This window comes from Drosophila kikkawai, chromosome X (genome assembly GCF_030179895.1).
Source record: "Drosophila kikkawai strain 14028-0561.14 chromosome X, DkikHiC1v2, whole genome shotgun sequence".
Taxonomy (NCBI): Eukaryota; Metazoa; Arthropoda; class Insecta; order Diptera; family Drosophilidae; genus Drosophila; species Drosophila kikkawai.
Window position 1 is genome coordinate 14,736,045 of NC_091733.1, and position 21,831 is coordinate 14,757,875.

Here is a 21,831-nt window from a genome sequence, read left to right on the forward strand (position 1 = left end):
GAAGGAGTGCTTTCCCTTCATTGGTCCGGGTTCCCCCGTACCACCTTTTTTTTCTCCTCATTTTCGGTTTCGGCTTGCTGCCCTCCAGTGCAGCAACAACGAACAGCAAACTAACTCTATATGATGGCCGATCACTTAGACGAACCGCCCCAGAAGCGGGTCAAAATGGATCCAAGTGAGTAGAAAAACCCGTTTGCCCCTTATTTCATCCATAGGTTTTCCTTTGAATGAGGATTCTGACAGGAAAAGCAAAGTACACAGCAAGAATATACTCTTTCCACGAAGACATGAATTTCAATATATAATTTTTAATTAATTTACATTTTTAAAGTAAGAAGTAGGCTTTTGAAAGGAGTTTTTAAAATGGTTTCAAGATTTTCAGGATAAGTAAGCTATTCGTAATTAGATTCTAGATATGAGAGCTAGAAATAAATAGATTTTCAGTGAACCGATTTGATTTTAGAAATTTAGAAACGTAAATAACTTTTTCGATTAAATCGATTTTGAAAAGGTATATCAATGTATCGCATAATTTAAAAAAATCGATTAATTGAGCTTCAAGATCGGAGCCTAAATAATTGGAAAACTTGTATGACGTTACTCGATCATGAAATTACTCACCTTGCACTTTGCTTTTATTTAGAAACCTTATACTTCTAAAACATTCTTGATTTAACCTCAAACCTTACTCTACCCGCAGCGGACATCTCCTACTTTCTGGAGGAGAACCTGCCCGATGAGCTGGTGTCCTCGAACAGCGGCTGGTCGGATCAGCTTACCGGTGGCGGTAACGGCGGAGGAGGCGGCGGCGCCACCGGCGTGCCCACAAACTCCACCTCCGGCCCAAATGCTGGCGGCGGACCCAACAAACCACCAGCACAAGGACCAGGACCGGGCTCAGGACCCGGTGGCGTTAATGTTGGTGTTGGAGTCGGCGGCATGGGCGTCGGTGTTGTTGGCGTCGGTGTCGGCGTTGTGCCTTCCCAAATGAACGGAGCCGGCGGCGGCGGCGGTGGCTCCGGTACAGGCGGTGACGATGGCAGCGGCAATGGCTCCGGAGCGGGCAATGCCGGCAATCAACTCCGTCAGATGCAGCAGCAGCATCACCAGCTGCAGCATCTGCTTCAGCAGCAGGGCCAGAAGGGCGCCATGGTGGTGCCCGGAATGCAGCAGCTCGGCAGCAAGTCCCCCAATCTGCAATCGCCCAACCAGGGCGGCATGCAGCAGGTGGTGGGCACACAGATGGGCTTGGTCAACTCGATGCCCATGTCCATATCGAATAATGGCAACAATGGCATGAATGCCATACCAGGTGAGTCTCCCAAAGCAGAATATGCTTTAACTCGGAACTTTCATTCTCCCATCTATCCCTAATCTCCGCCAGGCATGAACACCATCGCTCAGGGCAATCTGGGCAACATGGTGTTGACCAATAGCGTTGGCAGCGGAATGGGCGGCATGGTCAACCAACTGAAGCAGCAGCAGCCTGGCGGCGGCGGCGGCGGTATGATCAACGCAGTGTCCGTGCCAGGACCGGGTGGACCAGGAACAGGACCCGGCGGCGTAGGAGCAGGCGGCGGTGCAGGCGGCGTGACCCCAAACCAAGGCATGCACATGCAGAACGGTCCGATGATGGGGCGCATGGTTGGCCAGCCGCATATGCTCCGTGGCCCGCATCTAATGGGTGCCGGCGGAGGAGCTGGAGGCCCAGGAAACGGACCAGGAGGTGGAGGGCCACGCATGCAAAATCCCAACATGCAAATGGGTGAGTTTCCTTGCGTTGCCTTCCTCTCAAAGAGAGTCTTGGTATTAATGAAATATCCTAAACTTTCATCTTTTGCCAGGTCAACTCAACAGTCTGCCTTACGGAGTGGGTCAATATGGTGGCCCCGGTGGCGGTAACAATCCCCAGCAACAACAACAACAGCAGCAGCAGCAACTCCTCGCCCAGCAGATGGCCCAAAGAGGCGGCGTTGTGCCAGGAATGCCGCAGGGCAACAGGCCAGTGGGCACAGTAGTGCCTATGTCCACTCTCGGCGGCGATGGATCCGTGCCCACTGGGCAGCTAGTTGGCGGTAATCCTCAGCAGCAACAGATGCTGGCACAGCAGCAGCAGCAGCAGCAGACCGGAGCCATGGGTCCGCGTCCGCCACAGCCAAACCAGCTACTCGGTCATCCTGGCCAGCAACAGCAGCCAGGAACATCTCAGCAGCAGCAACAGCAGCAGGGAGTCGGCGTTAGTGTTGGACTGGGCGGTGCGGGAGTGGTGGCGGGTTCGGGAGCCGGTTCAGGTCCCGGCGTGCCGCCAGTTGCTGGCGGTGGAGCTGGAGGTGCAGGCGTTGCTGGTGGCCCCGGTGGAGGAGCCAATCGTGACGTTCCTGACGATCGCAAGCGCCAGATACAACAGCAGCTAATGCTGTTGCTCCACGCGCACAAGTGCAACCGGCGGGAGAACTTGAATCCGAACCGAGAGGTGTGCAACGTCAACTACTGCAAGGCGATGAAGTCCGTGCTGGCCCACATGGGCACCTGCAAGCAGAGCAAGGACTGCACCATGCAGCACTGCGCCTCCTCACGCCAGATCCTGCTACACTACAAGACCTGCACCAACAGTGCCTGCATCATTTGCTATCCCTTTAGGCAGAATCATTCGGTGTTTCAGAACACCAATGTGCCGCCGGGTGGGGCAGGTGGGAATGCTGGAGCCGCGCCAGGCGCTGGCGGCGGCGGTAGCGGTGGCGCTGCTGGTGGAGCAGGCGGCAATCTACAGCAGCAACAGCAGCAGCAACAGCAACAACAGCAGCAGCAGCCAAATATGGCCGGCCTTGTTGTAGATGGCAAGCAGCAGCAGGTGGCGCCCGGCGGTGGGCAGAATACTGCGATAGTCCTTCCGCAACAACAAGGAGCAGGCGGAACACCGGGCGCTCCAAAGACTCCAGCTGATATGGCCCAGCAGTTGGCCCAACAACAACAACAGCAGCAGCAGCAGCAGCAACAACAGCAGCAGCAACAGCAGCAGGTTCACCAACAGCAGGTCCAGCAGCAGCAGCAGGAACTCCGGCGCTTCGATGGCATGGGCCAGGTGGGATTGTCACCTGTAACCGCCGGTGGAATGCAGCAGCAGCAGCAGGGATTGCCTCCGGGCATCCGCATGCAGGGTGCTCCGCCGGCGGTCAGGGTCCTTGGACCTGGTCCGGGACCCAGTGGACCCAATGTCCTGCCGAACGACGTCAACAGCCTGCAGCAGCAGCAGCAGCAGATGCTTCAGCAGCAGCAACAGCAGGGCCAGAATCGACGACGTGGCGGCCTGCCCAACATGGTGGAGCAACAACAACAACAGCAGCAGCAGCAGCAGCAGCAACCCAATCCCGCCCAGCTGGGTGGCAACATTCCAGCACCACTCTCCGTCAACGTCGGAGGCTTTGGCAATGCCAATTTCGGTGGAGCAGCAGCTGGCGCTGGTGGCGCCGGCGGAGGAGGGCCCAATGATAAGCAGCAGCTGAAGGTGGCCCAGGTCCATCCGCAGAGCCATGTGGTAGGCGGCCCTGGCGGTGCAGCTGGAGCAGCATCAGCAGGTGCTGGCGCGAGTGGCGGCCAGCAGGTGGCTGCCGGTTCCAGTGTCCTAATGCCAGCGGATACCACGGGCAGCGGGAACGCTAGTAATCCCAATCAGAATGCAGGACCGGGAGCTGGCGGCGGTGGCAGTGGTGGTGCCATCGCTGGCGGTGGTGGCGGCGGCGGCGGTGGAGGATCTGGAACTCCCGGCGACAGCGAAAAGGATTGGCGCGACATGGTGACCGCCGATCTGCGCAATCACCTCGTTCATAAACTAGTGCAGGCCATCTTTCCCACCTCGGATCCAACGACCATGCAGGACAAGCGGATGCATAATCTCGTCTCGTATGCGGAAAAGGTCGAGAAGGACATGTACGAGATGGCCAAGTCCAGGTCGGAGTACTATCACCTGCTGGCGGAGAAGATCTATAAGATCCAGAAGGAGCTGGAGGAGAAGCGGCTGAAGCGCAAGGAGCAACACCAGCAGATGCTGATGCAGCAGCAGGGCGTTGCGGGAGCTGGAGGAGCAGCAGCAGCCACTGTTGGTGGTGCGGGTAATGCAGCTGGTGTCGGCGGAGGAGCCGTTGGAGGCGTTATATCCCAGCAGCAGCAACAACAGCCTGGCCAACAGCCCGTCCAGGCCGGCGTCCGTCCCATCATCAGTCCCATGGGCGGTGTTATGCCGCCGCAGCAGTTGCGTCCACAGGGTCCACCTGGAATGGTGGGCCAGCAGTCGGCTGTTGGCATGGGCGTGGGCGTCGGAGTGGGCGTGGGTGTCACCAACAACATGGTGACAATGCGAAGTCACTCGCCCGGCGGCAACATGCTCACCCTGCAGCAACAGCAGCGCATGCAGTTCCCGCAGCAACAGGCCCAGCAACCTCCCGGCTCCGGAGCTGGTAATATGCTGGTGGGTCCGCCCGGACCCAGCCCCGGCGGCATGGTGGTCAATCCGGCGCTATCGCCATATCAGACGACCAATGTCCTCACCAGTCCCGTGCCGGGCCAACAGCAGCAGCAGCAGTTCATCAACGCGAACGGTGGCACGGGAGCCAATCCTCAGCTGACCGAGATGATGAAGCAGCGGCACCTTCACCAGCAACAGCAGCAAGCGGCGCAGCAGCAGCAGGGAATGCTACTGCCGCAGTCGCCCTTCAGTAACGCCACTCCCCTGCAGCAGACACAAGGCGGCAACAGCTTCAGTTCGCCAATGCAACAGCAACCGCAGCAGCAGCAACAGCAGCAGCAGCAGCAACAGAAGCCTGGCAGTGTTATGAACAACATGCCGCCGACGCCCACAAGCCTGGAGGCCTTGAATGCGGGGGCTGGAGCAGCGGGAACGGGAGGATCGGCCTCCAATGTTACGGTTTCAGCTCCTAGCCCTTCGCCCGGCTTCCTCTCCAATGGCCCCTCGATTGGCACCCCCTCCAACAGCAGCAGCAGCAACAACAACAACAGCAACAACAATAATAGCAGCAGTAGTGCCAACAACAACCCGCCCTCAGTGAGCAGCCTAATGCAACAGCCGCTAAGCAATCGGGCGTCCACTCCTCCTTACATACCCGCCTCCCCAGTGCCGGCGACCAGTGCTTCCGGTTTAGCAGCGAGTAGCACGCCCGCATCAGCAGCAGCAGCAGCAGCGGCGGCGGCGGCAGCAGCAGCAGCGACCTGCGCTAGTAGTGCTGGCAGTGGAAGCGGGAACAGTGGACCCTCGGCAGCGGCGGGAGCTACCACAACGACCTCGACATCATCGTCGGCAGGGTCGGGTACACCGCTTAGCTGTGCCTCTTCCTCGGTGTCCACGCCCACGTCAGCTACAATGGCTTCCAGCAGCAGCAGCAGCGGCGGAGGCGGAGGATCCACGACGCCATCTAGCAATCCTCTGCTTATGATGTCGGGCGGAGGAGCGGCAACGACAACCACATCAATGTCTGCCAGCAGCCGTATGATGAGTAGCAGCTCCCAGCTCTCCTCCCAGATGGCCGCTCTAGAGGCAGCGCAAAGGGACGACGATGATACACCCTCGCCCTCCAATGAGAACACCAATGGCAGTGGCGGCAGCGGCAATGCCGGCGGCGGTATGGCCTCCAAGGGCAAACTGGACTCGATCAAGCAGGAGGACGACATCAAGAAGGAGTTCATGGACGATAGCTGTGGCGGCAACAATGACAGCTCCCAAATGGATTGCTCCACCGGTGGCGGCAAGGGCAAGAATGTGAACAACGATGGCACCAGCATGATCAAAATGGAAATCAAGACGGAGGATGGCGGTGACGGTGAGGTCAAGATCAAGACGGAAGCCATGGATGTGGATAAGGCGGGCTCTTCGGCGGGAGGCGCCGGTGGTGATGGGAGCGGCGGTAGCGGTCTTGGTGGCGGCAAGGATAACATCAATGGTGCGCACGATGGTGGAGCGGCCGGCGGTGGTGTGGATATCAAGCCCAAGACGGAAACGAAGCCCCTTGTGCCGGAACCCATTGCTCCGACAGCGGGTGACAAGAAAAAGAAATGCCGTAAGTGGATTTATATCACTTTTTTTTTCTATAACTTACACAATGATTGTACTCCTCCTCCTCCTCAGAATTCAATCCCGAAGAGCTGCGCACAGCTTTGCTGCCGACACTGGAGAAGCTTTACCGACAGGAGCCCGAGTCCGGGCCCTTTCGCTATCCCGTCGATCCGCAGGCCCTGGGCATACCCGATTACTTTGAGATCGTGAAGAAGCCCATGGATCTGGGCACCATACGGACCAATATTCAGAATGGCAAGTACAGTGATCCCTGGGAGTATGTGGACGATGTGTGGCTGATGTTTGACAATGCCTGGCTGTATAATCGCAAGACGTCGCGGGTGTATCGATACTGCACAAAGGTGAGTCTGGAATTCTTATAATTATCCTGGAAAGTTTACTCATTTTCTCTGATTTTCTCGCTAGCTATCCGAGGTCTTTGAGGCGGAGATCGATCCAGTGATGCAGGCCTTGGGCTATTGCTGCGGCAGGAAGTACACCTTCAATCCCCAGGTGCTCTGCTGCTATGGCAAGCAGCTGTGCACGATTCCGCGGGATGCCAAGTACTACAGCTACCAGAACAGGTATGTTTTATTTGATTTTTGTTTTTTTTTTGTTTCATGTGGTTACAAGTGTTACAAGCTGGCAAGAATCCTTGAATTCTTGCTTGTCCTTACGTGTACACTGTTTTTGTACCCGTTTCGGTTTCGTTTCTGTTTCTCTGTTCGATGTGAAATGTAATTTAGCAGATATAATAAGCTTGCTATCCTTTATTTATGTTCCAATTTGGGCGAGAGAGTCCTGTTTCGGTTCTAGTTTCAAGGATGTAAATATAAAGAAGAAAACCGAAGCAGTTTTTCTGAAATGGCTGCCATTCAGCTTCTCAATTGTCCGTTTTGTTTAAGCACTAATTCGATGGCTTGCGATCCTGATTCCCGATCCTCTGATCCCTGCTCGCTCTTTCTCTCTCACTCACTCTCTGTCTCTCTTTGTGTGTTTTCTGTGTGTTTCTGTGTGTTATCCTTAATGTTGCTGTGTACATAGAAGCCTTAATGTTGCACATTGCACAACGTAAATTGAAAAGTATTTAACAAACCGTCACACACACACATACACAATATCCTTGATCCCTAATCCTTAAGCGCTTGATGCTGCATCCACCGATCCATCATGACCATTTAGTATTTGGATTCAGTCCAACCCGATCCCAAGACCAATACCAAGACCAAGTCCAAGTCCGTGTCTAACATTCCACATTTTTCGATTAGCCAGAAAAACAAAACAAAACGAACCCAAAAACGTTAACCGCAAAGAAAAAATGGAAATAGTCCAATCCCTATAGATATATATTATATAAATATATATTTATATACTCGGGTTCTGTTTCAACAGAAATGTACCTGTAAATATAGCTACAAATATGATAATACCGAACTTGGAAACAGATCTCGTCTACAATATTTGTTTCTAAATATCCCAGCTTATATTAATTCATATATTATAAAGGTTTTGTATTTCGAAAAACTTCTATACAAATTTTTAAATGTCAAAAATATGATTTATTTTATTTGGTTTATAAATGAAATAAATGAAAGTTATATATTTCAATCGAATAAACAAATTAAATTAGAGATTCTATTTAATTAAATTAATAATTTACATATAGAAATTTAATTTATCAAAAATATTAATTATTTGTAAATATTTTTGTTAATATATCGATTCGACATGCATTTAACGAAATGAATTAAAGTTAGATACAAATATTTAATTCGAATTTAAATAGTAAACTTATCAAACTTAATGATTATGAAATACTGTTGAGATATTTAGATCAAATATTAATAAATTCTTTACCCTCTTAATTGTTGTATTAATGTGAAACAAAAATTCTAATGCAAATGAAATCACTTTTTGTTTTTCTCTTCCTTCTTTTTTTTTGTGTTGTTGATCTTCGTTTTCTTACTCCTTTCGCCCCGCAACAATAAAAACGAAAAAAACAAACGAAAAAATAATAACAATACAATTATTAATAAATAATAATAATAATACAAATAATAATAAATAACAACAATTATAATTAATAATAATGATTCCCGTTAACCTGTGTCGCCTCATAACTGTATTGCGTGTCTTTATCAAAATATGTATGTGTGTGTGTATCATCTCGCTCTTTCTCTCCTCTCTCTCTCTCTCTCTGTGTCTCCTCTCTATGTGTGTGTGTGTGCGTAAAATGAAAAATTGACAAAAACAAAAACTGTAAAAAAATAACAAAAATAAAAAAAACACCAACAACACACACTCACACAACTGACCATTGCATATAACCATCTCGCTTGCACGCACACCACCTGTACGCCACGACACACACTCAACCAACCATATCTCCCAAAAACACACACACGCCTGGCCTGTGCTCCCTTTTGGCTGCCATCTTCAAATATTGTCCACACATCTCATTTCTGGCCATCAATCTAAAAACGAAAACAAAAATCACAAATCAAAACGCAAAAACCAAACAATTAAATAATTAAAAAAACAAAACAAAAAAAAAAAAACAAAAAACAATCAAAATAATTAAACAAATGAACAACAGTCTAAAGGAATACGGTGTCGCCTCAAATAGATACACCTACTGCCAAAAGTGCTTTAACGACATCCAGGGCGATACGGTCACACTGGGCGATGATCCACTCCAGTCGCAAACGTGAGTAAAAACTTTGATTTATTACTAAATATTATATATAGTGTATTTAAGTATATATAATATACGAAAGAGGAGGATATTTTAATAATACTTGTTGAATTTCTCTTTGGAGAATACGGTTATACTTAAAAAAGTTACAATGCGTGTATGACACTGCATCAGAAAAAATACTTTATTAGAGTTTTTATTAGGATAATATCACCTTTTAGAAAATTTATGAAATTTTCATAAAAGTTTGTCCATAATAATAATGTATGATACTGCATAAAAAAATCTTAATTCATTAGGGCTTTTATTAGGAACATTAATTTATTACTAAATATTATATATAGTGTATTAAAATATATATAATATTCAAAAGAGGAGATTTTGATAATACTTGTTGAATTTCTCTTTGGAGAAGAATGTTATACTTAAAAAATGTACAATGCATTAGAAAAAATACTTTATAACGAGTTTTTATTAGGAAAATATCACCTTTTAAAAAATGTAGAATATTTTGAAAAGAAGCCTTTTTGTGCGTTTCATAAATGTTAGTCCATCAGAATTATATTTAATATTTTACTTATATCAGAGATAATCCCTTACAAAAATCTTAACAAAAATACATATAGGAATAAAGTTAAATAAATAAATAATATTCCAAATAGTTGCAACAGTAAAAGTTTAGAAAATTCTTGAAAAAAAAAACTAGAAAACTTTACTTTTAAAATTAAAAAACATACAAAATTTCCCACTTTTAATTAGACAAAAAATTAGAATGAAACTAAATTTTATAACCCATTCGAAATATATAGCCAAATCAAGAAGGATCAGTTCAAGGAAATGAAGAACGATCACCTGGAACTGGAGCCGTTTGTCGATTGCCAGGAGTGCGGTCGCAAGCAGCACCAGATCTGTGTCCTCTGGCTGGACTCCATTTGGCCCGGCGGCTTCGTTTGCGACAATTGCCTGAAGAAGAAGAACTCGAAGCGAAAGGAGAACAAATTCAATGCCAAGCGTCTGCCCACCACAAAGCTGGGCGTTTACATTGAGACGCGGGTGAATAATTTCCTGAAAAAGAAGGAGGCTGGTGCCGGCGAGGTGCACATTCGTGTGGTCAGTTCCTCGGATAAATGCGTCGAGGTGAAGCCGGGAATGCGGCGGAGGTTCGTTGAATCCGGTGAAATGATGCAGGAGTTCCCTTATCGGGCCAAAGCTCTGTTTGCCTTCGAGGAGGTGGACGGCATCGATGTGTGCTTCTTTGGCATGCATGTCCAGGAATATGGATCCGAGTGCCCCGCCCCAAATACGAGGCGTGTGTATATCGCGTATCTCGACTCGGTGCACTTCTTCCGGCCGCGACAATACCGAACGGCGGTGTATCATGAAATCCTGCTCGGCTACATGGACTACGTGAAGCAGCTAGGCTACACCATGGCCCATATCTGGGCCTGTCCGCCCTCCGAGGGTGATGACTACATCTTCCATTGTCATCCCACGGACCAGAAGATACCAAAGCCCAAGCGCCTGCAGGAATGGTACAAGAAAATGCTCGATAAGGGCATGATTGAACGGATCATACAGGACTACAAGGATATACTGAAGCAGGCCATGGAGGACAAGCTGGGCTCTGCCGCCGAACTGCCCTACTTTGAGGGCGATTTCTGGCCCAATGTGCTCGAGGAGAGCATCAAGGAGCTGGACCAGGAGGAGGAGGAGAAGCGCAAGCAGGCCGAGGCCGCCGAGGCAGCAGCAGCGGCGAATGTAAGTGTTGGTGTCACTCAAGCAACCTGACTTTAGCTTTACTTGGAATTAATCTCTTGCCTTTATTCCACATTCGCAGCTCTTCTCCATCGAGGACAACGAGGTGAGCGGCGATGGCAAGAAGAAGGGACAGAAAAAGGCCAAGAAGTCCAACAAATCGAAGGCGGCACAGCGAAAGAATAGCAAAAAGTCCAATGAGCATCAGTCGGGCAACGATCTCTCGGCCAAGATCTATGCCACCATGGAGAAGCACAAGGAGGTCTTCTTTGTTATCCGTCTCCACTCGGCCCAGTCGGCAGCGAGTCTAGCGGTGAGTCTAGCTCTACTTTGATTTTCTTATAGGATTTAAAATTAATACAAATTGAATTTTCTAATCCCATTCATAACACAGCCCATCCAAGATCCCGATCCACTGCTCACCTGCGACCTGATGGACGGACGCGATGCCTTCCTTACCCTTGCCCGCGACAAGCACTTTGAGTTCTCGTCGCTGCGGCGGGCCCAGTTCTCCACGCTGTCCATGTTGTATGAGCTGCATAACCAGGGCCAGGACAAATTTGTTTACACCTGCAACAATTGCAAGACTGCGGTGGAAACGCGGTACCATTGCACCGTCTGTGATGTGAGTATTGTCTAGTTATTTCAGGAATATAAGAAATAAGAAAATTGAATGAGAAAATCTGGAAAGTACTGGCAAAGATGATCAAGATAATTAATGTATCTCATGATTGTTTTATGTAAAATTTCTAAGAGCTATAAATGTTATTTGCTTATAGTTATTTTTTTGTTTGCATGAGTTTAAAACAAGACAGAAAAATGGGTCTTCTGAATGATAAATGGATAAGGGATAAAGGATAAATGTGCTGAAGTTCAATGGGTTTCAATTTCAATAGATTATTTGGAAAGGATGTGCAAAGCTCTGGAGCAGAAAGAATTAATCAAAAATATATGATTGAAGCTGCGATTTATTCAAGATTTTGAAGCGAAATTTAGAAGGCTTATCTTACATTTGAATCTGATCAATAAAATATAGTTCACTGTATAATATTATCATAATTTTCTTACGCTCCACAGGACTTTGATCTATGCATCGTTTGCAAGGAGAAGGTTGGTCATCCGCATAGAATGGAAAAGCTCGGCTTTGATATCGATGACGGTTCGGCGCCGGCAGATCACAAGCAGGCCAATCCGCAGGAAGCCCGCAAACAGTCCATCCAGCGTTGCATCCAGTCCCTGGTGCATGCATGCCAGTGTCGCGACGCCAATTGCCGCCTGCCGTCCTGCCAGAAGATGAAGCGCGTTGTCCAGCACACGAAGAACTGCAAGCGAAAGACGAACGGCGGTTGCCCCATTTGCAAGCAGCTCATCGCGCTCTGCTGCTACCACGCCAAGCACTGTCAGGAGCAGAAGTGTCCCGTGCCCTTCTGTCCCAACATCAAGCACAAGCTCAAGCAGCAGCAGCTCCAGCAGAAGTGAGTTTTTTTTTTGTATATTTTTGTTTGTTCATGTTTGTGCTTGTTGTTATTTGTTTCAACGTGTAACTCTACTTTATCAAGCTATTCATTACAGAGTCTACTCTGACTCGCATATTATATTTTTGGTATTTGTAAAATCTCTAAACAAGGGCAAGGTAAAGTTTGTAAATTTATTTTATTATCAAGGCCTAATATTTTGGTCAAAATTAATGAAGTTATTAAAACTTAAATTAAACTCAAATATTATTTAAAAAAAAACGTAAAACGTTTACCTGTAATGTGAAAAAATTGATTAGTTGCCTATCACTGCTAAAACGAATGCCTAATACATATTTTAAAATGTATTACTAAATATTTACTTGTAATTTTATTTGAATACATATTTTAAAATGTATTACTAAATATTTTCTTGTAATTTTATTTAAATACTGCATTATCTTGACTTTCAATACAAAAGAAAAATGGTTTGTTTATGTTTTAAACTTTAATTTTTATAATCAAAAGAAATTCCATTTTGCTGAAATTCAAATTGCACTAATTTACTGTGCAAGTATAAATAAAAAGTACCGTTCTTTACTTATTTAAGCATCTATTCTTAACTGCTAAAAAATATTTAAACGTGGAAAGATCTTTTATTATTTTTGGAATTTTGAATAATTAATAAAGGCCTCACTTTTGGGTCCTAGAGGGTTAATGTTTTAGTCAAAAATCGGGGTTTAAACTTGCAGTTTTGGTACAAATCTAGAAACAAATTAAAATATTTAACATTTTTTAATAATTTACTTTAATTACACTTGGGAGATTCCCTATAACCCCTAAATCGGTTAATTTATATATTTTTTTTTAATATAATTTCAATAATTAAAAATCTAAAAAAATGTTTAATTTAATTTTAAAAATTTTAAATTTAATTAAAAAATTTAAAAATTTAATTTAAAAAATGTAAAATTTAATTTAAAAAATTTAAATAATCTAATTTAAAAAATTTATTAATTATTATTTAAAAATTTAAAAAATTTAAAAATTTAAAAAATTTTAAAGAAATTGAAAAATAAATCAAATTTGAAAATTAAAAAATATATATAAAATTAAAAAAAAATTTTCATTAACAAAAAAATTATAAAATTAAAAAAAAAAATTAAATTTAAAAATTTTTTAATTTTAAATGTAGCATTCGACATTATAGAAATCTTATAGAAATCCACTGCTAATTCATCTTACCTAATGCCATTTCAACCCTCTTTCATTTTCAGACTCCAACAGCAACAGTTACTGCGCCGTCGCGTGGCTCTCATGTCCCGGACAGCGGCTCCGGCGGCATTACCCGGCCCGGCTGCTGTCAGCGGCCCAGCGGTGGTCTCCGGCGGAGTGCCCGTCGTGGGCATGTCAGGCGTGGCAGTTAGCCAGCAGGTAATGCCCGGCCAGGCGGCGGGTATAATGACCCCAGGAGCCGGCGGTATGTCACCCTCCACCGTCACAGTGCCCTCACCGGTTTCGGGCGGTGCAGGTGGTGGTGGTGCCGGTGGCATGGGCGGAATGACATCGCCCCATCCGCATCAAGCTGGCATTGGCATGAAGCCTGGCGGTGGCCACTCGCCGTCACCGAATGTCCTGCAAGTGGTGAAACAAGTCCAGGAGGAAGCGGCCCGACAGCAGGTCTCCCATGGCGGTGGCTTCGGCAAAGGTGGCCCAATGGCGCCGCCCGTAATGAATCGCCAGATGGGAGGTCCTGGCCCCAATCCCAATGTGAATCAACTGGGTGGCATGGGCGTCGGCGTTGGCGGTGTCGGTGTTGGAGGCGTTGGTGTTGGCGGCGTCGGTGTTGGAGGCGTTGGCGGTGTTGGTGTCGGCCAGCTGGGTCCCGGCGGCGTTGGCGGTGGCAATCCTGCAGGAGGACCAGGCGGTCCAGGTGGAGTTCCTGGCGCCGGCAACTGTGGTAATGTCCTGAATGCCAACAACCTGCTATCCATGGATCAGTGGGGCGGTGGCGGAGCCGGAGGTGGCAATCCAGGCGGAGGTAATCCCCAGGCACGCTATGCGAACAATGCCACGGGAATGCGACAGCCCGGCCAACTGATGCAGCCGAATCTGTTGCAGCAGCAACAGCAACAACAGCAGCAACAGCAGCAGCAGCAGCAGCAGCAGATGATGGGTCTGGGAGGACCCAATCAGCTCGGCGGTGGCCAAATGCCCGTTGGTGGCCAGCACGGAGGCATGGGCATGGGCATGGGTGCACCATCGATGGCCGGCGCCGCTGGCGGAGTACGACCGCCGCCCGGAGCCGGAGGAGGCGGTGGCGGCCAAACCGGCGGACTGAATACCCAGCAACTGGCCCAGATCATGCAGAAGATCAAGAACAACCCCACCAACGAAAGCAACCAGCACATCCTCACCATACTCAAGCAGAATCCGCAGATAATGGCGGCGATCATCAAGCAGCGCCAGCAGAGCCACCAATCACAGATCAATGCAGCGGCGGCGGGCGGAGGAGCGCCTGGTCCCGGCGGTGGTGGAGCTCTGGCGCAGCAGCAACAGGCGGGCAATGGACCCCAGAACCCGCAGCAGCAGCAGCAGCAGCAACAACAGGTGATGCAGCAGCAGCAACAGCAGATGCAGCACATGATGAACCAGCAGGGCAGCGGTGGTCCCCAGCAAATGAATCCCAACCAGCAGCAGCAGGTGAATCTGATGCAGCAACAGCAGCAGCAGGGCGGACCGGGAGGGCCGGGTCCTGGACCCCACCAAAGGATGCCGAACATGCAGAATGCCATGATGCTGCAGAGCCTGCCGCCCAACATGTCGCCCGGGGTCACCACCCAGGGAGGAATGGTAAGTGAAAGCAAGAAGCTATAAATTTCCTTTAATCCTTAAATGCTCCATCCATCTCCCCTTGCAGGTGCCCAACCAGAGTTGGAACAAGATGCGCTACATGCAGATGAACCAATACCCGCCACCGTATCCACAACGCCAGCGCGGTCCGCACATGGGCGGCGCGGGACCCGGTCCTGGCCAGCAACAATTCCCCGGCGGTGGCGGCGGTGCGGGTAACTTCAATGCTGGTGGAGCCGGCGGCACTGGAGGCGGCGTTGTCGGTGTGCCTGGAGGAGCTGCCGGTCCCGTCGTCGGTGGCGACCAGTACTCGATGGCCAATGCAGCAGCGGCAGCGGCTGCCTCCAATATGCTCCAGCAGCAGCAGGGCGTTGGTGTGGGCGTTAAGCCCGGTCCCGGCCAGCAGCAACAGCAGATGGGCGTGGGCCTGCCACCGGGTATGCAGCAGCAGCAGCAGCAACAACAGCAGCAACAGCAACAGCAGCCTCTGCAGCAGCAGCAACAGCAGATGATACAGGTGACAATGCCGAATACCAATGTCCAGAACCCATCGGCGGTGGTGGGCGGCCCCAATGCTCAGGTAATGGGGCCGCCTACGCCGCATTCCGCACTTCAGCAGCAAATGATGCAGTCGGCTCGCGCCTCGCCGCCCATCCGTTCGCCGCAGCCAACGCCGTCGCCCCGCTCAGCACCATCGCCCCGGGCAGCTCCATCCGCTTCGCCACGGGCGCAGCCCTCGCCGCATCATGTGATGAGCAGTCATTCGCCGGCGCCGCAAGGACCGCCGCATGATGGCATGCATAACCATGGACTGCATCATCAGTCGCCGTTGCCGGGAGTGCCGCAGGATGTGGGCGTTGGCGTTGGTGTTGGTGTGGGCGTCAATGTGGGCAATGCCGGCGGTGCCCTGCCTGATGCCTCCGATCAGCTGACCAAGTTTGTGGAGAGGCTTTAGTGCAGCAGCAGCAGCGGCAGCGGCAGCAGCTACAACGGGTGGTAGCCCCCAAACCAGACCAGACCAGCAGGGATCACCAGTGTGTGTGTGTTGAACGATTGCGACTAACTCTACGCTATGATTGTATATTATTTGATTTTGAACTATCACAACTAATGTGTAACGTAGTGCTAAGATTAAAACCCAACCCCTCCCCCATTTACCCTTTTTACCCCGCGTTAGAGTTAAGTTTAGGACAGCAGCAGCAGCAATCATCATTATCATTATCATTATCATTATTTGGTTTCCATTTACAAAACCGACGCGAAAATTAGCCAATATATTTACGAATGCAATATATTTCTTCTGTCTAAAATCACACACACACACCTTTTCCTCCCATGTATTAGTTAATTAATCCCAAATCCCAAGTTTTTTCCAATTTTGAGGGAAGAGAGGGAGTTGGGGATGACGTTAGGGGGACGTTTAACGTCGAACCTTTCCTACAATTATGTCGAAATATATATACAAATTAGTTGGGAATTAATTTAGAAAGTGCACAGAAAATAATGAACAGAATCTATATGTTTTTTCCCGAGAGAGCGTGTGTGTTGTAAAGTTGATCCAAGTTTTTTGTACCCTTGTAGAGTTTTAAGACAGACTTCCACCCCCCCGCCCTGCCCTTCAAATCCGCACAAGAATATATATATACATTTATAGCCTATTTAAAGTAACGAAAGCAAAATGTGTGTGAGATTAAGCAAAAGTGCTCCTTATAGGAGCTTCAAATTGGGAACACATAACAATTACATATTTTTATACACAAAGCAAAGAAAGGAGATCACTTCCAATTTGACAGGCAAACAATAAAAGCGAGAGAGGGAGAGAGTTGGGAGTCAGGATCAGAATAGCATTAGGAGGAGTATCAGAAATCAGGACACCAAAACAGAAGGAGCGTTACAAAGGGATTATGATTAACAAGAGCAACCAATAGCAATAGCCAAAATGCTTTGAATACAGTTTTAGGGTACATGAAAATATTTAAGAGCGATTTAACATTTACAACATATATATATATTCATGTATGTATATACATGCATACGTAGGACAACAAATTAGACTTGTAATTCTAACAAATTGTAAATTTTTAAATTGAATTCAAAGCGGAAGACTCACTTTGGGAGGTAAAAACACACAAAATATTGCGTCATTCCTTAAACCGAAAAAGTTGCTTGCAAGCACCCCAAAAAATGGGAGTTTATTGAGTCAATTGATTATGTTAACCCATTTAATGTCAATGTGTTGTCTGAGGGAATATTTGTTGAGTCCGTTTATTATGTTAAAATCTGTAATTGTCAAATGTGTCTGTATTGTATTGTCGTAAGTTGAAAATTGTATGTTCTTATTTGTGTAACAGTGCAACATTAATTATAGAGACTTGTATAAGTTATATACATTTATTTTTCAAATTTCATTTGTCACAAATTTATTGACTTTCAACATTTTCGTTCTTTTAATTGTTTTCGGACATCAAAATCAAAGAAAGCATCTAATTTGAAATATTTTGAAAAATGTAAAGCTACAATCGTGACAGGCTTTTCCCTTTGAGGATCAAAAATGAAGCTAAACCTACCTAAATTGTAAATTTCTTAAAGCAAGCGGAAAACATTTGCAGTTATAATTCCCAACTTTGTCTAGCCAAACTTTAAGGTTTTTTAAGGCCCATGAAACCAATAACTCATATACTAAATAATACAATTTAAATTCTTTGAAAACTCGACAGAAAGTTATGCCCTGACAAAACAGAAAAAGCTAACATCATTTTCGGCAAGTGTGTGTTTTGTTGTTATATTTCTGTGTACAATTTGTTTTTTTAAACCCTCGATACATTTTTTTAAGGCCTCCTGAATGAGTCTCTCCCTTCAAAGCATTAATTGGATTTACACTTTTATTTTTTTTTCGTGTACATAACTTAATGTTATACTTAGTATTTGATTTTGTGATAGCCAAAAGAAAGGAGGAAAGGAAGGATTAGGATGATGATGAGCAGCAGCAGTACCCAAAACCCAATTTGTCTCAAAAAGCCGCAAGTTTGAAGGATCATTTTTTGGTAAATGAAATAAGGGAATAAGAGTTCCAAGATCGCGAATGCTATTTATTAATGCTAACAAAAAAAAAAAAAAAAAACAACCACCTAGGATAACGATTTAGGTTTACCGCTATTTATTAGACATAGTCTGTAGCTTTCAACTGGGTTCTTTAATTAATCAGATCGGATATTACGTCTATATAAACATATATATGATTTTCTTCTACATATAATTGTTCGGATTTAAGTGAGTAGAATGAGATGGATTGCTTTCGTTTTCTAACTGTTTTCTTTGTACAAGTTGCCGCCGCCCAAGAATCAGACAGGGACAGAGAGAGTCAGCGAGAGAGCGAGAGAGGAGACAAACAAGAGAGGGAATTTTGTAAATTTTAAATACTAGGATACTTATTCACTGCGCATAAAAATGCCTTCAATTGCGACATCAAGCAAGTAACTAACTTTAATTGTAAATACCCCACACACACAACATAAAGATACACACGATATACATATATATACATATATATATATATATATATAAATACATATATTACTGATTAGCAAAGTAGAGTTTGTAAAATCCAATGCCCTAGCTTTTAAGTCGTATATATCGGTTATATCGTATATATATATATAGATCTACTCTCCTTACACACCCACACACACACACACATGCGCATAGGTTATCGCGATATATATATACATATATACTTTTAGTTAGTGTGTTTTTAATCGAAACGCGCATAGTTTCCTTAGCTAAGCGAAAGACAACAAGAAAAAAAGAAAAATTGGAAAACCAAAATAAAAAAAAAAAAAAAAAAAAACAGCTGCGCCTGCCACCGATTAAAAAGAAATTAAGGATTAAAGGATGCAAAACCCACGCTGCGCTGCACACAATCAAAACAGACACCAAATAACAAAACAAAACAAAAAAAAAAAACTAAAAATAATTCAAGTTAAATTAAAAAAGTAAAATTTAAAAATATTATATTATATAGAATCGTGTGAAAACCAAACATACTCAAGTCACTGGGCTCTGCCGCCGAATGCCTTTGTACTTTTAACGTATGTTAAACAATGAGAATCGGTATCGTTTATCGAGCGGCAGTTGATTATCGGAATCTATCTGCCATCGGTAATCGATATAGTTGCGATAACATGACGCTGCCTTCAAATCGCAGACGCCGCGTGCTGGTAGCAAAAAAAAAAAGGATTAAAATAAAACAAAACTAAAAAAAAAACATATAATCGGTAAATCGAAATAGCGGGCGCAGCAAACCCCACGATAGTAACCAAAAAAAAAAAGAAGAGAGAAAAAGAAAGAACGAGGACGAGGAGAATGAGAAAAAGGACGCTTCTAAACGTATTTTTTCTCCACATTGTTTTTGTTGTTTTTTTTTTTTTAACCACAGTCAGGCAATGAACAAAGTTATGAGTGTGAACGAGAGAGAGAGAGAGAGAGAAAGGAGAAAGCGCGAGAGTGTGAGTGAAAGCGAATCAAGGATCATTCTGTTCATAGCGAGCAAGCGAGAGAAAGAGAGAGCATATTCCAAAACTATTTGTGATTACAATTATATATGATGAAAGAGTGTGGAAAGAAGTAAACCAGAAAACATAGAAGCAACACAAAGCGCATTAAACGTAAAGCGGGAATAAGATGATAACTAGAGCGTAAGCCTTAGACTAAAGCCAGTGCGTATATACACATTTATATACATAGGTACGATCGATCACACACACGCGTTTAGGATACACAAACACACATACACACGTATATATACATATATATATACTAAATATAATACATGAAGGATCTTAGTTAAGCGAACAATTGTAAATTATATATATGAACATTTATTCTAAATGCAGTAGCAGCGGAAAAAAACGTTAACCGAAACATGAAATCGATGAGAGGATAATTATAGGAGAGCACTTTGCTAAGCGGCGTTTATTATTATGCATACAAAATGTAATTTCTTATAACAAAACAAAAAAAAAAACAGAAAATCTAAAAAAAAAACGTATGATGGAGACTCCACAAAACGAAGAGAGCAAAGGAGAAGAGCAGAAGAAGGAGGAGGAGAAGGTGGTATGCCTAGATAAGTCAAGTGTAAAGTAAACCAAGCCTTAGTAAAAAACTAGTTCTAACTCAACAACAACAACCACAACAAAAACAAAAACAAAGTAAAACAAAAACAAAAAACAAACGAAATGAAAATAAAAGAAAAAACGATTGATACTAATAACTAATATTAACAATGAGTACGATAATGTTTATGCTAATGATTACGATAACGATAATTGATAAAAGAATTGAGAAAACCGTTACGACATAATACCTACTTGTAAAATAGTGCGACAGTTAAGCTGATAAGATGACTTTTGACTTTTCTATCAGATTTCATTAATTTAATTGTACACACCCACACCCACCCACCCCACACACCACCACACTCCCCCCCAAACCACACACACATAAGCATGCACATTCATTAATGAGTGTATGATTAAACATAAATATATAAATATTTTTTTTACTATTATTACGATGATTATTATTAATATTATTATTGTTTCTACCAATCTCTATCTCCTACTATATTTTCTATCCCTTTTTTTTTGTCGTATTGATCCAAAATCACAGCGAACCAAGCGAAACAAAACAAAGCAAACAAAATAAAAGAGAAACCAACACTGTAATTAACTAAATACTTTTGCTTGAAAGTGTAAAATAAATTAATTTAAATAAAAATTATGAAATTAAAACGAAGCCTAGTTGTGGTTATTATTTGTGGGTGGGCTTAAAGTTAAAACTTCAAAAAGAAAGTGACTGAAAACCACTTAGAATCGACTTGGATTAAAAAGGATAATTTCCTGGGAATTCTTGTTGGATAATCTATCCATTTTCGGCATGATTTTTATATTTGGATTTTGTATTGGTATTAATATTAATTAATATTAATGCTTAAAATTGAGTAATATAAAAATCAAGGATAATATTTTTTTTAATCAAAATTATTAAAATCAGCACATAATTATTATTTTTTAACAAAAAAAAAAGAAAAAATAAAATAACTATATTTTATTTTTATTTTTTTAATCAAAAATGATATTTTTTAATTTATATTCTTTTCACTGTGTTAATTTTAATTATTTTGATCAGAAATAATTATTATCATTATTTTTTATTTATATATTTTTAATAAAACAATCATTTTTCTGCTGATTTTAAATATTTTGATTAAAAATAATTATCATTATTATTATTATTATTTTAATTGATTTAAAAAACCCTAAATCAGACCTATTTTAATATTATTTCATAATATTAATAATCTTTTATTTTCAACACAAAGCTTTTGGTGCCGGGTATCTCATAGTCGGCAATCCTCCAACAAAAAAAGCTTTCTGAATTTTTTTTTTTAGATTTTGGTACCTTATCTTTTCCCCTGCATTTCAGGTAATCAAAGATTAGTCAAGATGACATAATCACTGGCCTAATCGAAAGAACAGCAACCAATTTGGGTCGATTAACGAGCATTCCATGTTTAAATTTAAATACAAGTCGAAAGCGAAACGCAGTTAGCCAAAAGATTAGGGAAAAACAGGTGTTTTTCAAAAGCCAGAGCCCTTGAATCGAAATCGTGGCAAGTCTGGGGAATCGGGAGCAATATGAATCACATTTCCCCAGTTGGATTTATGGCCCTTCACTTTCCCTGTGCAATATCGCCAGGCGGAAGTCGGGAGAACTACGGCTGTTTGGGTGCAAAGTTCGTAGCTGTACGTACAAAAGCGTTTTCCTGCTGGGAATTATCCGTTACTATCAACCCGTGCCATCGTCCCATGGAACAACTATAAATAATGTGTCGAAAACATTTTCAAGTGCCCTCCAATTGACGTTCTTCGATCGCCTGGATTCGAAACGAATCCGATCCCCCGATAGCCCCCACGCTCCGTGTGGAATATGGATGGGCACACACACACCAA

General features: G+C 44.5%; 1 protein-coding gene across 2 annotated transcripts; it reads left to right on the forward strand.

The window, feature by feature from the left end:
* The first annotated feature begins 33 nt into the window (after positions 1 to 33).
* nej (nejire) lies at positions 34 to 20,614 on the forward strand. 2 transcript variants are annotated; one of them, XM_017174667.3, is made up of 13 exons: positions 34 to 175; positions 701 to 1,312; positions 1,385 to 1,765; positions 1,845 to 6,068; positions 6,137 to 6,426; positions 6,491 to 6,648; positions 8,661 to 8,771; positions 9,569 to 10,517; positions 10,597 to 10,827; positions 10,909 to 11,139; positions 11,592 to 11,989; positions 13,246 to 14,821; positions 14,889 to 20,614. In XM_017174667.3, the coding sequence occupies exons 1-13, from the start codon at positions 121 to 123 to the stop codon at positions 15,774 to 15,776; spliced, it is 10,104 nt and encodes a 3,367-aa protein (XP_017030156.1). In that variant the 5' UTR covers positions 34 to 120; the 3' UTR covers positions 15,777 to 20,614. The 2 variants fall into 2 exon arrangements, with proteins under 2 accessions (XP_017030156.1, XP_017030158.1); XM_017174669.3 differs by having other exon boundaries at positions 8,691 to 8,771.
* The last annotated feature ends 1,217 nt before the right edge of the window (positions 20,615 to 21,831 follow it).